Below are 17,154 nucleotides of genomic sequence, written 5' to 3'. Positions count from 1 at the left end.
ATATTAACAGTAATATTAACGCATGTTTGGGCATTAATAAAGAACTTATAGAGTTTGAAAATGGCATTACTGTTACCGTACATATGGATAGATTAATTAGCGTGGTTTAGGTTAATTTGAATTGCGGTTTATCTTTGAACAAAGTTTTAAAATCATTTATTAATTTTATACATGGCAACCTTTTGCTGTTTAAATATCGTAGCTACGGCGATCCCTTCTACGTTTAACACAACTTTTCATTCACAACATTGTTCAAAGTTAAACCGCAATAATTCAAATTTACCCAAAATGACGTTACATAAAAGTCAAATAAATTTTCAGGTCCATTCAGTCCAGTGGTCTGTTTATTATATATTTTACTCCATAATTCTATTCCATGGCCACTGTTTGACATAATTTATCATTTTCATTTATCACTTACCCCTACCGATTAAAAACCTCCTCTGTGCTGATAGCTCTAAAGGCTTTTACAGGGAAGCAGGGCGGGGCCTTGGAGGCCGAAAATGTAGCTCATCAGTGCGGAGCGTCTCGGAAGGAGACTCGAACCTCGGACCGCCTGCTCACTAGGCTGGATGGAGAGGAGATCACTAACTATCTAATACATCTGTTAGTCCAATGGAATGAATACAGTCCACCGAATGTAGCCATAATTAATGTTCTAAAAGATTATATTAAAGTAAGTAAGAGTTTTATTTATTACATAATTACATAACAGCAGCACAACAATAATATTTTTTAACTAAAATCTATTCAGAAATATCTAATATTTCTGTCTTAGCCGGTGAGTCATTATGCATCTTGGTATCACTGAATATCGCATTAACATTCTGCGCTGTGGCTGAAGTAGTCATTTGTTGCATTTCCAGATCAAAGAGTATATTATTAATGCGCTGTTGAGCTAATAGCCGATTTAGTGTGTTAAGGTTTCGGATTTTATGAGCTATCAATTCTCCATAAATAGTGAATTCATCTTTTTGAGTTAATTCTTCATTAGGTTTCTTCATAATTTTGTGAGCTTCCTCCTCTGTATTGTCATTCGTTGTACTTTTAATATTTCTCTTGTTCCTTATTGGTGTAAGGATATATCCATGCTCATCTTCAGACACACACGGAGACTGCGAAGTCGCTGAGCTTTCTCTATTGAATATTTCTGTTTGCGCTTCCTGAAACGCAACATAAATGTTTTTTGTTTTGTTTTTACAGTTACCAGCAAACGAGCAGCAATGGAAAGTGATTGCGAATGATTTTGACAAGCGACGGAACTTATTTTGTCATTCAAAGACCAGAAAATACAGTGGGCGAATTTCCTACAAAGGCACTCATAGCGTGGTATTGTCCGCAATCATTGATGCAATTTTTTTTAATTATTATGTTTGAGGTTGTCGTGGCCTTTTTTAAGATGGTAATGTATTTTAATCTAATTCGAACAAAGAAAATTGAAAAACGAATACAATTAACCATATATTGAGCGATTGCGTAGAACGATGTCTGTGTCTTACGTATTAGTTGCTGACGATGCATCCACGTACTATCCACATAAAAGTAGTGGTCGCCAAGTGCTCCAAATTAGACCATAGCTAATTCATTTAATTATTAAGTTTGAACTTCAGAAGGGTTTATTTGTCAAACACACATACACAACATATTTATAAACAATTTGTTATGTTCTAAAGTGATAACCCTCACTTCTGGGATTAATACACAAATAAAACTGAAAACAATTTTTTTTAACGATGCGGGACTCGGAACTCACTGGAGGTTCGCGAGCTCGAGTTCCGCTTCGTTTCGAAAATTTTCCTTTTACATATTTCTGAATCATTTTATTATAATAGCAATGATATGCGATTATTATTGAATTCAATGATATGCTATTAGTATTACCTAAAAGCTAATACGATATTTGTATACCACTTTATTAGTGCCAATTTTTTAAAGTATTAAAATGGATATAGCATGTCATCCTTAAGAAATACGCATATGCCATTGCGGACTTTTCTGTTCACCAATATATGATTTCAAGACAATTCAACCAAACATTGTTTGTTTTAACTCAGAGGGTAGAGATAGCATTTTCGTTAAAACCTCCCAGATGGCTTATTTTTTTTTTAGATACTTACAACAAAAAATTAAAAACCTTCCTCGAGGACTACTCTGGTAAAAAACAGCATGAAAATCGATGTAGTAGTTTTTGAGTTTATCGCGAACAGACAGACGTAGCGGAGGACTTTGTTTTATAATATATGTAGCGATAGAATATTTTGTAAGCTCATTGAATTAAATGTCGACAGTACCTACTGTAATTGATATTGTTTTGAGTTGTGATTACAAACACAATATTCTACTAATGCAGGTAGATTCTACACGTGATTATTTCCCTCCAGTTTGTTTTGATAATAAGGATGTAAGCTCTGGAGAAATTATTACCGAGTAATGAAGAACAATAACGGCAGATGACAGTCGTTACAGGGCACAAAGATTTTCTGTAGGTCACCAATACATCGAACCAAATACGAGAGAAAATTATGAACGCTGCTTCTTCCGCGTAGATAAAGGATTTTTAAAAATTATAAGCAAGTCTGGAATTTGATATTATCTCATGTCCTAATCCAGTTCCGGTTCCCGTTCCGAACATATTATATGAATCTTATTTCGAGGAAGATTGTTATGGGATACTAAACATACTATTGGTATAGCTATAGCTCATCACAAATCCCGCGGGAACCATGGATTTTTCCGGGTAAAAATGACTTAAGTATGTCTTTTCCCAAGCTCTAGTCTATCGCTGTACCAAATTTCATCAAAATCGGTTGAGTAGCTCCGGCGTAAAAGCGTAACAAACAAAGTTACAGTCATCTATACCGTTTCAAAGCCAATACTTATAACTTATATCATTTAATGTGTGGAAAATGAAATAAATTGATTTGACAAAATATATTGTGTTTTTAAATACCTTTTCATCCTCAAAGCTAGATTCCCTTGGCGCCACTGAGTCAGCAGTGAATAAGAGATGTTTATAAGCAAACCAGGGTGAAACATATATCTCATCGGATCCAGCGCCGCTTTTTTTCTTGATAACTTTTTGATGCTCTTTGGAAAAATATGAGCGAAGACTTTTAATCTTTTTTTTAACTCCATCGATATCCATATTATATGTACTAGCCAGAGCCTGCAAACATTCGTGCCTCGTTGCTTTAATTGTGTAAAGTTTATTCTTTTGATCCCAAAGCTGTGGAAAGCTTTTGTAATCTTCAATAAACTTTAATGTTGTATATTTCTCTGTATCCGACATCTTGTTGTTGAACGCTTTGTGGCACAGAAATCGACACAGATAACGGGTATCACAGCGCGCGCTTCGCTTTCGACTGTCATGGCGCATGCGCTAATGACATGCCTCACGTCATCACGTGTTCTGTATACTGCGCTATGACGCATGCCCTTGATGAGCACAAAAAGGCACAGTATCGACAGCGACACAGCTAATGTATGTAATATCTATATAGGTAAGTATCCGTTATACCACGTCGCCCGTCAAGCGTGCTGACAATTTGAAACGATTGTTAATAACTTGATATATACGTCTAGAAAGAGTCTCTTACTGTTAGACAACCGATAAAAAAATGCCAGGAATATTAGTTTATCTACTACGACTCTCGTGTTTTGCATCACTTTGTGTTAGTGTGTGTGAAATGCTTAAAATAGAGGTTAGTTCTAAAGTCTATTTTTTTCGACGTTTTCACAACTTTCATAGTTTAAATGATCTAAAGTTTATAGTTAACATGCATATGATGTTAGATGGTAAGTACTTGAATTATTCATTAATGTTATTAACGTTTTATTTTATTACTTGACTAAAAACTTTGGACTTAGGTATTTTTTATTTGGTATTGGCGCTATGGACATAATTTGATTTTCTTATAACTTGACATTTATTTATTTAATCATTGTTTTTTTACCTTTGATTTAAAATCTATTTATTTTATTTTATTTGAATTTCTGGGACTCGCGTTTACAACGCTTTGGGTAAAATTCTTAGTTTACAAGTTTATATAATTGTAAATAAATAAATAAACAATAACTACGGAAATAAATATTAGGTCCTTACATATGAAATTGGCGTATTTCGTACTGGCCACTTTAATCACGATGGTCTCCTCTTTGGTAAGGAATTCCAAATTCAAATTTGTACAGCTATTTACTCATGTATTTGTGCTTCGATGACCGTCATTCATTTGTTTTTTTCTTCTGTTTTTTTCTGTTTGCGTCACTCATTTTACAAAATGGAAAACTTAAAGTATCGCATTATTTACGAGTACGAGTTCCGCCGTGGCACTAGTGCTGCGGAAGCGACTCGAAGGGTGAATGATGTGTATGGCGGTCATGTTGCAAAAGAAAACACAGTTCGTTTTTGGTTCCAACGTTTTCGTTATGGAAATTTCGACCTGCAGAACAAGCCCCGTGGACGGCCTGAGACCCAAGTTGATAATGAAGTATTGAAGGCTATTGTGGAAGCGGATCCATCGCAAACCACGTCCGAGCTAGCTGCAGGCTGCGGTGTTAGTGATAAAACTGTTTTTATTCACTTGAAGCAAATCGGGAAGATTTAAAAGTTTGAAAGGTGGGTACCTCATGAATTGACTGAAGCAAACCGGCAAACGCGCGTCGACTGCTGCGTTACATTACTGAACCGGCACAATAATGAAGGTATTTTAAACCGAATCATTACCTGTGATGAAAAATGGGTTCTTTACGATAATCGGAAGCGCTCAGGGCAATTGTTGGATCATGGCCAGCCAGCCAAATCCTGCCCCAAGCGAAAATTAACCCCAAAAAAGTTACTTGTTAGCGTTTGGTGGACTAGTGCCGGCATTGTTCATTGCAGTTTTCTCAAATCTGGCCAGACTATTACGGCTGATGTCTATTGTCAGCAATTGCAAACCATGATGGAAAAGCTAGCGGCTAAACAACCTAGGCTGGTCAATCGCTCCACGCCACTGCTACTTCACGACAACGCTAGACCACACACTGCACAACAGACGGCTACCAAATTAGAAGAGCTTCAATTGGAATGTCTAAGACATCCTCCGTACTCCCCGGACCTTACTCCAACAGATTACCATTTTTTTCGAAATTTGGATAACTTCTTGCAAGGGAAAGAAATTAACTCTGATGGGGCAGTCCAAATCGCCTTCACAGATTTTATTGATTCCCGTCCGACTGGTTTTTTTAGTAAAGGGATCAATGAACTACCTATGAGATGGCAAAAGTGCATAGAAAACACTGGTTCATACTTTGATTAATTAAATATATTATATTTAAAAATATTCGACTTTTTGTTCCTCCCATACAAAACGCCAATTTCATATGTAAGGACCTAATATATAAGTATGGTTATATTAGCGTAGCGTTAGTTACGTAAGTATTCAATTATTGAAAGTACCTACCAAACGAAAGTTGAAAAGTGTGGAAATAGCTAATGGTGAGTAACGTGAAACGTCAATTCGAAAATATACAATAATAATATATTAATAATAAAGCCTTTATTACAGTTAACAAAACATAAATTTACTTACTAGCTAATACACATACCACAAAACATTTTGATTAATTAGCTGATATAATATAGCAGAGATTTACAACAATTCACACTATTTTAATTTTACGGTATAACTTAACAAAATACAGTTGACATGTCCGGATTTTAAGCTGTTAAATCCGGGGTTTTCACGCTACTTGTCCTGGTTGCCAGATTTCAGAGATGGCAGCCCTCAGTAACTTGTATAAATATGCCCGCGCGGCCCCTCCGCGATTTTGAAACTGTTCTGGAACGAGCTAACGGCTAAATAAATCTTTGTAAAAGACATTTGCTTGGGGAGGGATAAAAACAAATGGTTCTAATTTAATATTATATTTTCAAGTAGGTAAGTATACTAATTGTACAGTACAGTAAGTTTATGTTTGTTCCTGGTTTTAACATTATGGTTATGACGGTTTCTAGCAAATTCACTTATGTGCCAATGAAAATACATAACACTATCAAGAATATATGGAGAGGCAACAGTCAAGATGTTTATTTATTAAAAAATATTTCTTAATTATTCTTTAGGACCGTTATAAAAAGCGCGAATAACCCTCTGCTGCAGCTAGAAATCAGACTATTATAGTGTCGCGATGTGTCATTAGTCTTATATGAATCACATTATAATGTGGTGGTTCAGGAATCAGTCGTACTCGGCTCCGATGGTGATGCTGATGTCTCCGGGCAGCACGCTCGTCTTGTGGTACCACCAGTTGGTATCCACCACCACTGAAATATAGGTGAAACCATTACCATATTATAGTTTTCAGTATTATCAGTAAAAATGTCCACATATTTTTTTATACTAAGATATGATTTTGTTTGTTTTAAAGCGGTTCTGTTCTATACAGACTAATTTAATTATATTATAAGTTATGTATAAAGATAAAACATATAAAAATAATGATAACGAAACTGAAGTGGCAGTCAGGGCAGGCAGGGCACATAGTTCGATGGACAGATGGCCGGTGGGACAGAAAAGTCCTCGAATGGCGAGCACGTACCGTAAGACGTAGTCTTGGTAGGCAAGATGGACCGACAATCTGGTCAAGATCGACGGAATACGTTGGATGAGGGCAGCGCGATGGGAGCGATCGTCATGGAGGCCTTTGTCCAGCAGTGGACGTCGTCCGGCTGATGATGATGATGAAACATATAAATCGGAGGAAATCCTTCCTCCGATTAGATTCATATAATATCTAGCTATAATTACATTAAATCATAATTATCATTACGGGAAAGCGTAAACAAAAAATACTGGCAGCATTTCCGCGTTGGATAGCTGATTCGTTGATAGAAATAGCTGCCGCTTGGGTTACCAGAAGCCCTATTGAGGCGCGAAAATAGTACTTTGTAGGTACATATCTAGCTTATGGTCGTGAACTCTAAATTATGCGAGAGTGAATGCTTTTAACCACAGTATTAAAATAAATATACTAGCTTATAGACAAACAATGCGTGCAAGAGATCTATAACAGAGATAGAAAAGTAAAGTGAATACACTGTGATTGATTTTGATTCAGAAGTCTTAAACAGTCAGCCACACTTGAAAGTTGCTCCTTAGTATTTTGAATATATTGGTCACTGGCTATCTGGCCGTCTATACGATAGTAAGTCTTAAATTTTGATTTTTTTTTGTAATTTACGCAATATTGCAAGTGTTTAAACATAGTAGGTAAGTAGTAGAGGCCACAGATCGCGACAATACTTATAATACGCTAGATATGTATGTATATCTTACATCTATTGTGGTGCCTACCATTTAACCGCGTGCAATGCAGAGACAAAAGGAAGCTCAATTGCTTCCAATTTTAATAAAAGTTTGTAATTGTAGAAATTCATTATTTAAGAGGGTACCTACGCTAACAGCGTTATTCCATACAAACATATTCTCCCTTTTTCTCCCCGAATAATGCTTCTAGAGCAGTAATTTATTGTCACAAAATCTAGCTATGCTAAAGCTATATCCCTACTCCCTACGTTTTCTTTTTTTCAATCAACTAACGACACAAGAAAATATGACTCTTAAAACATCGTAAACAATGCCATTTTTATACCCTCCTATTCAGACGAATATGAAACAATTTTGAAAGGATTATAAGATAAAAAGAATGTATCAATTAGTTGGATGTCATACGTACATATTTCGCCGGGCTGCACCACAAACTTGATCCAGCTACAGGAATACAGGCACTCTGGTGGCGGAGCCAGCTCCCACTGTTTGGTGCCGCGCACCTGGGCCTGCCACGACATGTGTCGCACAGAGTCCACCTGGGTACACATACACTGCTACCATTCAACTTAGAGACGTAAAGTTCTGGAGCGTCTAATTTACCCGGAATTGCAAAGATTCATCAATATTGATCAACGGATTCAGCTGTCGTTACACTAAAGAGTTGTGTGAGCTATTATACAGAACGTATATGCATGCTTTGTTGACCTAAGTAAAGCCTTTGACTTGGTCAATTATGACATTCTTTGGAAAAAGCTTTCTGCTACGAAAGCTCCAACAGAGATCATAAATTTATTAAAATTTTGGTACGGAAACCAAATAAACTACGTTAAATGGGGCGACACCCTATCTGGTGGCTACAGACTAGATTGCGGTGTGCGACAAGGAGGGTTGACTTCTCCTGATCTGTTCAATCTTTACATCAACGATTTGATCGTCAAACTCAGGTGGGCCAGAATAGGCTGTCACATGGGAAATGTATGCATCAATAATTTAAGTTATGCTAATGATATGGTCTTGCTGAGTCCGTCGATCAAAGGGTTACGTAAATTAATATCAATATGTGAAAATTATGCTAACAGTCATGGATTGAAGTATAATGTTACTAAACCGGTTTGATGGTATTTAGATCTGGAAAGGGACCAGAAAATATTCCGGAGGTATATCTGAATGAGAAAAGTTTAAAAATTGTAAATCAATTTAAATATTTAGGTCATATTTTAACGGAATATCTGAAGGACGACTGCGATATTTTGAGAGGGAGCAAAGGGCGCTCTCGGTACGTAGCAACATGATAGCACGAAGGTTTGCAAAGTGCAGTAATGACGTGAAAACAACACTATTTAAAACTTATTGCCTGTGTATGTACACCTGGCAACTAAGGTGTAATTATTCAAACAAGACCTTAAGTTCACTAAGAGTGCAATATAATGATTCCTATCGAGCTCTTATGAAACTTCCAAGGTATTGCAGTGCTGCAAGTATGTTTGCGAGAGCGAGAGTACCCGACTTCTTCGCAATATTTCGCACAAGAATTGCTTCTTTTTGGGATCGAATGAGACGCTTCAGCAACGGAATTCTGATGAATGTCTCTAACAATGTATATATTTAATAACGATATTTTCAAAAGATGGATGGATATGCATCTTGATAAAAATAGAAAATAAGCTATTTAATATAAGTTAGTAATTGTAATTAATTTAATTTATTTTTTTGTATGGTTAGATAATTTGATTTAGTGGTAATTTAATTTTAATTTTAATTGTATTTTCTATGGGTTATGCCTGAAATAAATGATTATTATTATTATTAATAGAGAGAAACTTAAGCCTACTGCGATATGAAAGGCTGGCGACGCTTCTGTTGTACCCTGCTATGCCATTCCATGGGCCGCTGGTTTTCACTTTTTATCAAAAGAGCCACTTGCCCGTTTATAATAAAAAAATGTGTGTGGAAAATACTAGCGGCCATTTTTCCATACAAACGTTCTCGAGTCTTTTATCCTTGGTTTTTAACCCTAGAGCAAAATTATTTTCAAATAATATCCATTATCCTCTCGCTGTAGTTACGTTAAGTGCTTAAAACGACTTTATCACATATTCGTAGCAAATTCTTTCAATCAGCCCTTGATCTATACTGGAACTAGTCAGTTACCGCGTGTCTGACGTGGTTTGTCTCAGTAGGATAAGTTGTAACGTTTCACGTTTTTGCCACATGTAGAAATTCAATATCTTAATAAGTTTCTCTCAAAAAATTGTGAGATGATTGGGACATGCGGGGCCCTCTTTTGCGCGGGGCCCGTAGCAATTGCTACAATTGTTATGTGGCTAATCCGGCATTGCCTTGTGTACAAATCCGACAAAAATACCTAAGCGAAAAAATCAAAACAGTTTGACACACAATATTTCCTTCTCATCTTGTTTCGAAAATTCTGCTACGATTGGTTAATTTTTGCAGTAGAAAATTGCCGAGAACCTAACTCTAATTTCTGAGTAAACTGAAGATTTTGGCTAAACCGTGTTTCTCTAACTCTACTCAGGCACAGGTCCCCATAGCGGCCGCCCATCGCGGAATGTGGACGTACGTGCATGTGAGCGCCCTGGCCCGGGCCGCCCATGAAGATCCAGTCCACGATGTCGCTCTCGGCGGTGCGCGGCAGGAAGTACGGCCGGCTGTAGAACTGACGCAGCCGCCGCACCTCCTCCTCGTAGCAGGAGCTCCAGCCGACGTACCACGGCTCACCAGACAGGTTCGCTCTATACGTAATGTGTAAGCATTATTGTGTTTCGCTCGGCGTCGTAGCTAGTGAAATAAATGAGCAAATGAGACTGAATATCTTATGTCTCAAGGTTACGAGGTTACGATTTTTGGGTTTTTCAAAAATCCTGAGTGGCACTGCATTGTAATGGGCAGAGCGTATCAATTACCATCAGCTGATCGTCCTGCTCGCTTCGTCCTATATTGTCATAAAAATAACGAACTGAAGCAATGGATAGCCTTTTCAAGATAATAATTCTGGAGCCCAAGACCCTTTTACCAGTAAAGAAGGCCGGATTGATGGGCATCACAGCGAATTATCTGCCATGAAGCAGTAATGTGTATTTATTAATGTGTTTTGGTCTGAAGGGCGCCGCAGCTAGTGAAATTACTGGCTAACTTAACATCTTATGTCTCAAAGTGACGTGCGCAATTGCAATGCCACTTTGGGTTGCACAAAGAATTTTGGGTTTCATCAAGAAATCTGAGCGCCACTGCATTACAATGTTCAGAGCGTATCGCTTACCAACAGGTGAAATCTTGGTCGTCTTTTTAATTTGAATTTGTATATCATTTTTTGGTAAAAACTATAAATACCTACAACTAATATGAAAATATTTACAAAATACAACAACATATAATGCAAGCAATATTTGAAAAACCTATCTAAATAAGTAAGGCTTACTCAAAATCAACATAATAAGCTGGTGTTTGCAGTGTTTTTTCCCAAAAAGGTTTGCTACTCAGCATAGTAAATACTTACCTACAACCCAACACTGATTTTCAGTAGCAACCTTCGCGATTAGTGCTTCCACTATTAAATAAATGTTTTAATAACTATTATTATATATAATAGTTAAATAAGTAATTATCTTGTATATATCACACTCGTGGTCGTATGGTTAGCCATGGGCTATGAGTACCTACGTACCGCGCTTCATCCATGGAAAAAACCTCAGCGAGAGAGTTGAGACCTGATTTGTAAGGGAAGTAGAAACACTCGTTGATTCTTCGCCCCGACGACACGTTGCTGTAGAAATCCACGAAGAATTTGAAACTGAACTCCTGTCATAATAATATTTAAATAATTTTAATGAATAAATGGATCTTCATATTTTTTTATTCATTGATTTTATTACACCAATTAGGTAATTGGATTAAGGTTTAAGTTATATGAGAATGTTGACAACGATTGTCAAGGTCAACAGTGTACCTCAATTATTTGACGTTTTAAAGTGAAACTTTTATTACATCGTCTCTAACTTTTTCGTCTGTGTTGCATGTCGCGTGACGGTCGGACGGCGCCTATTGTTCGCAGCAGCTGACCGTGTAGTGTATATACAGACTATTACTCATTTGTGCCAGTGCTCCACGATATTTTGTTTGTTTTTGTCAGTGCTTAATGTAAATGAAGTTATTTATTAATATGTGTATATAATCTAAATAATTTGTTAAGTATTATGTATGTGGTACCTACTCTCCCTGATTAAAAATATTGATTGAAAAGTATTCGGAATCAGTCATGTAAACTGTATATCAATATATACATGAAAAAGAATTGAAAGTATTCAACAGTATTCAAATTTCATCATTTTCAATCAATATTTTTAACCAGGGCTAAGACACAGTGTTCAATAAAAATATTAGTTGGAGACTTAGTCTACTTTTATTATTTCCCATTAACATTCCAATTTTCAAAGTATAAAATCAAGATTGATAAAGCGATTTTTATACCCTTAATGGAATATTATTCCAAAAATTTTTAGTTAAATGTCTATAATGTGAAAAAAAAAAAGTTTCACTTTTACCGTGGTTCCATAATACCACACAATCCTTTTCTTTACAGCTGTCACACACATCTAGACATACCTACCTTAAGAACAATTTTAATTGCTTTGGAAATTCCCTACTATAACATAGTTTCTATAACTCAAGCGTTGATTTGTCAACTAAGGAGTTTGGATGTGACCTGTAGCGCCTTCCATCCCGCAGTAGCATCCGTGACGATGACTGGTTGTGTGGAATACGCGAAGTATTCCTCGAACTCTTCAGGGGAGATACTCTGAAGTCGCGTCACGTTGGTGACGCCCGTACACATGTTGCAGTCTTCAGGAGGTCGGAATAAGGACTTGGTTGAGGGTGGCAACTCAATTAGGCATTTCTGAAACATATTCGAGGAAAATTAATAATATAGGCAATAAAATTATTGCGCCTTAGTCAGGCTAGGCCATACAGTCCAGGTGTTTTGAAATGAAAACTCGCGCCGCGTTGGGCACCTTTTTTTAGGTTCGCGTCACCGACATGCTATTGACTGGCGCATGCGATAAATAAATAATTGAAAAATAAAAATAAATAGTTGGAAACTTTTTGGATGGGTAAAATCTCGTGAGTTCCGGTCACCAAAATGCTTATACAGCTGACATATTGTGCAACATTAGTGATGTGTATCTTGTAAGTGAAATTTAATGGATTTAGTGAGTAGTTCAATGTTCAATATACTGAGCATTATTAAAATAGTGTTTTTGTTTTATTACTATATTATTGAAAATATTCAAAAAAAAAAAAAAAAATTTATTAGTTTTTGAACATTATGAAATTTCACATTTTAACACTAAAAGTTCTAAATTTATTTTTTATTTTTATAGAGCAACTATACTTACTTCATTATAATGTATTAGTTGGTAAATCCAAGGTATACTGATGGCAACCACTAAAACAAGTAAAGATTTAAAATAAAACTGATTAAAAGTTTTCTTCGTATTATTTGAAAGTTTTTTATTCGGGAGTTTGAGTTGTGATACGTAGCTATTATCTAATTGTAAACGCTCGATTTTACACATAATTTGTTTTACTTTTTGCTCAACTATTTTGCATCTTTGTTCACAAGGCTTAGACCGTTCCGCGGTCATCTCGGTTAAGCTGACAAATGTTTGAAAGGACTAAAAGCTTTGTCATTCTATTTATACCCAGTAAAAATTTGCGGAGACAAAATATGTAGAGCTGAAAACATTATAAATATTAATTTTGTTTTGTAGGTAATACCTACAAAACACAAACTTCATTGTTAAAAAAATGTAGGTACAAGTAGGTTTATAAGTATCCTCTATTTATAAGGTATTTCTATTCATGCATTAGATGAAGGTTAATTTTTCAACTTTAAAGTTAACTTGAGCTCCCGCCCAAAATACTAGGCTCCATTCTCAAAAATAAATTGTTCATATAGAATAGAGTGTACAAAACGAAATGTACTTTGGGAATGTACTTTGTCCAATGTGTTTATTTTGAAATACTATTTTTACATTAACGGTTATTCAAAATAGTGATATATTCTTTTATTTTATTAATATTAAAAATGTAACAGCAGCATCTGATTAAAAATAATAATTATTTATCATTTTATATAAGGACAATATTGTTGCATTTATAGATGTACCTGGCTTACGCTCCAAATATCTAAAAATATACAGACAGCTCCATGTCTTTCCTGTGCGATAGGTTTATCTTCGGATAAAGGGGTGGAACACGCGAGAGTGCAATTGGTATGAAATTGAAATTCATTATCAGCCCGCGACAACGCAACTGCGACCCTATTTTACACTTCCTTCCACATGGAAACATTCTAGGTAGGTGAACCCCCTGCTGTTAAATTTTTATTATATTTCGAAAACTGGTCAGTAAATGTGAAGATTAAATCTAAAGATAAAAAAAGGAAAATAGATTTTTTATTGTTTTCTTTCATTAAAATAAAGAACGTGTACGCCTGACAGAAGTGATAACTTAAAGTAATTTAAGTTGAACTATTTAATATCTTAATTTTTTAAACTGAGAAAAGCTATAGCTTAGCTTATGTATATTAATAAGAAAATGTAAGGAACGGTTATATATTATTAAAATCTATTATTATAATATTAAAAAATATATTAATTTTATTCAAAGTTAAAATTCTTGAATATGAACATAAGAATTTTTTGAATTACATACATTATAAGTATCATTATAAACAATTTGTTATATTTTTTTATAGTGATAACACTTCTGGGATTACTTCGTCTGCGGGACTCAAACCCGCGCGTTTACCAAGAAAAAAAACTTCAACAACACTTTCCTTAGTCTTGCCTAGTATCGGAACACTGGGTCTCGAAATCTCAAGCGATTGCCAACTCCGCGGTCATCTGGAAGGCAAAGCCAAATTGTCTGTGAAGAAGCTAGCCTATACTTCAAGCCGGCTCACATTCTAGCGCTCTAATATGCGCAGGTCTAGCCACATAAGGAGTATTGCTGTCATCTCTGGTCTGGCGCAACACAGAGCTGCTTGAATTGTCGGGGACCCAGTGCTCGATGAACAGAACAAATATAAAAATCTACGTTACGAAAATCGTGACAAACGGCGAGACAAACTTGCACAATTGTTTTGTTCCATCACAGGTGCAGGCCATTGCTATGGCTGTAATTCGAAATGATAGTAGCGTTCTTCCACATTCACCCGACCTAGCTCCCAATATTTCTAACTATTTCCAAGATGGAAGGATTATTTGAAAAGACTGCTGAGATTTAACATGAAGAAACTGTATTAGGTACGTACCGGAAAATAAAATTAGGTTTATTTAAAGTTACCGTAATGTGTATACATGTTGCTGATCAAGATGTGTTAATTATATATTATAGGTAATTTATGAAATACCAACTTAAAAAGTTGTTAAGTTTGCGTAAGTACAAAAGAAGACGTAAACTAAGTACAAAAAAGTTTATCTATTATTGGCGGTCCTGCAAAATAACTACAACAGGTCTGCTTAGTGGAATACCGATATTAAGTTAGAGTCAAAGTGTTCTGTGATAATATATTATCTAGACCTTTTTTTGGCATCACGTTGCAGTTTTTTAGTGGAACAGCCCTGCAGGTGGTAGGTGTAAAGAACATAATACATTATTATTATTATTATCTTCCATGTTATGCTAAAACTGTTCTTAAGATGTAGTTTTTACTTTTAGTTTTTAGAACAGTGTAAAGGCTACTACTTTAGTACTAAATTCTCTTATAACTGATCATGCTCCTGTTATTCTATGTATTGGGCATCAGAAAACTCAAAAAAACTCTTCACGACTATCTAAGTTCATTAACATCCCTGCTTGTGTAACAGCACTAGAATATACTGATTTCTCGGCAGTATTATGTAGTGAGGACGCTGAGAAATCTGCAAGTGATCAAGTGGAAATTCTAACATCTGTTATTTCCTTAAATTCTCGTACTATTATGGTATCAAGTAGAAAACGTAGGGTAAAGTCTTGGATTACACCTGGCCACATCACACACATAACACACATCACACACACACACCCACGCTTAGTTTTAGTATTCTTTTTTTATTGTATTTCATTTATTATAGCATAAGCATAATCAAAATTGTCTGGAGTCTGGGCGCTGATAACTTCGACACAGTCCGAGAAACTAATGCGGATGTCAACGTTATAATTTTAAATATGTATGCTTGTTACCTTAAATAAAAATTTATTATTATTACATTATTCAATCTGCAGAAAATCTATTTAGGAAATCGAAAGATGTAATTGAAGTTAGAATATGTTGGCTCCAATTTAGTAATGTTGGTAGGCTCCGACCGAACTTTTTCCTAAATTGAATCTACTTAGGAAATGGGTAATCGCTCCGCTTCAATTTAGATCAAAGTTGGCGACCACGCCTTGTTCGGGACGGACGTCTACGGAGTACACTATAACAGGTACAAATAGGTAATGTCTAGGACACGGAGTACGCAACATTGAACACACAAATTTAGCAGAGGTGGCAGTTTGCGAAAAGAAGTTTTAATGCAATTGATTGAAATGTAAAAAATGTCCTGTCTATAAAAAAAAGTCTGATAATAATTAGTTTTCGATATGGAATGACCGTTTGGAAGACTATATTTTATTTTAAAAATAACGCAGGTACGGTAAACGGTACCTACCAAAATATATTTTTAATATCTCATCGTTATTTATTCAAGCGGTAGTTTATTACCCAGTGCGCTATGTTTTAATATTTGAAAAATACTTAATATAAAGAAATAAATTATTATTACTTATATATATAACGATTATTTTTTTAGGTACAATTAGTATAAATTTAAATTATAAAACGGTTACCTACCATTAATTCAATTTTAATTACGGTTCTAACATGTCACCTAAACTTCACATTTCATGTTTCCTGTCACCCAAAGTAATATAGTATCTACTTAATTACGTTAGCTACTTTTATGTTAAAATACGTACTAAGGATTGGAAATAGGACTGATTTATAATATATTATATTTTAGTATGTTGAAAAAATGCATAACAGTTTCACCTTTCTAGCATATCAAGAAAATCTGCATCATCGTATCAGCCGGAAGCTCAACCAACCTATTCCGAGAAAGTTATCGAGATTTAATTAAGATTAATTAAATTATATTTATTCATTTATTGCTGATAAAAATGGCCTTTGACCAATTACACTTAGGTATTAACATAGAGGATAATATAAAGAGTTTAAAGATTTTTATAGAACATAATAACATACATATTCAAAAATAGTAAGTTCGTAAGTAGCATCATTAGTATAAATTGTGTCGCAGAGCCTATTTACGCCAACCTTGGGACATAAGGGCAGTTATGTTCTAATGTTAGAACAAATACAATTTGAGGCTATATAACCTATAAAACTGTAGTTAAATTAATTACTATTAAATTATGTTAGTAACTTAACATTATGATCTATTTTTGTTTATAAATAAAAATAAAATATGCATTAAAATACTAATTATATCTATGAAAGAGAGCATACAATATTATTGGTGATTAAAGCCATCTATGAGCTGATCGAAACGTGTGAACCATTGTAATTCTACCTCAACACTTAAAGACGTCGTTCAGATTGAATCCAATTTAGTCATGTGTGATCACGAGCTTCCAACTTCACTGTTACAATTTTCGTGCGGCAGATTTTCTGCAGATTGTGTAATGTAATATGTACTTAATGCGATAAACTGCTAACTGCTAAGACAGCTCAATTCAATTCAATTTTTTGTAATATCGCGTGTGGTCTAAGGCAGCTCAG

The 17,154-nt window shown here is 35.2% G+C and overlaps 2 protein-coding genes across 4 annotated transcripts; both read right to left on the bottom strand.

Moving 5' to 3' along the window:
• Positions 1-720: 720 nt before the first annotated feature.
• On the bottom strand, positions 721-3,349 carry LOC126976700 (uncharacterized). Its single transcript, XM_050825210.1, has 2 exons — positions 2,951-3,349; positions 721-1,163 (listed from the first exon to the last, which is right to left on the bottom strand). Exons 1-2 carry the CDS (start codon positions 3,287-3,289, stop codon positions 747-749), a joined length of 756 nt encoding a protein of 251 aa, XP_050681167.1. The 5' UTR covers positions 3,290-3,349; the 3' UTR covers positions 721-746.
• Positions 3,350-5,889: 2,540 nt separating this feature from the next.
• LOC126976698 (uncharacterized) lies at positions 5,890-17,146 on the bottom strand. 3 transcript variants are annotated; one of them, XM_050825208.1, is made up of 7 exons: positions 16,946-17,146; positions 12,725-12,774; positions 12,034-12,225; positions 10,996-11,129; positions 9,892-10,063; positions 7,717-7,861; positions 5,890-6,304 (listed from the first exon to the last, which is right to left on the bottom strand). In XM_050825208.1, exons 3-7 carry the CDS (start codon positions 12,160-12,162, stop codon positions 6,219-6,221), a joined length of 666 nt encoding a protein of 221 aa, XP_050681165.1. In that variant the 5' UTR covers positions 12,163-12,225; positions 12,725-12,774; positions 16,946-17,146; the 3' UTR covers positions 5,890-6,218. The 3 variants fall into 3 exon arrangements, with proteins under 3 accessions (XP_050681165.1, XP_050681164.1, XP_050681163.1); XM_050825207.1 differs by lacking the exon at positions 12,725-12,774; XM_050825206.1 differs by lacking the exon at positions 16,946-17,146 and having other exon boundaries at positions 7,717-7,846; positions 12,725-12,975.
• Positions 17,147-17,154: the final 8 nt, after the last annotated feature.

The sequence above is a fragment of the Leptidea sinapis genome, chromosome 42 (genome assembly GCF_905404315.1).
Source record: "Leptidea sinapis chromosome 42, ilLepSina1.1, whole genome shotgun sequence".
NCBI lineage: Eukaryota > Metazoa > Arthropoda > Insecta > Lepidoptera > Pieridae > Leptidea > Leptidea sinapis.
The sequence above is the reverse complement of the archived record's forward strand: the minus strand, read 5'-3'. Positions and strand labels throughout refer to the sequence as shown.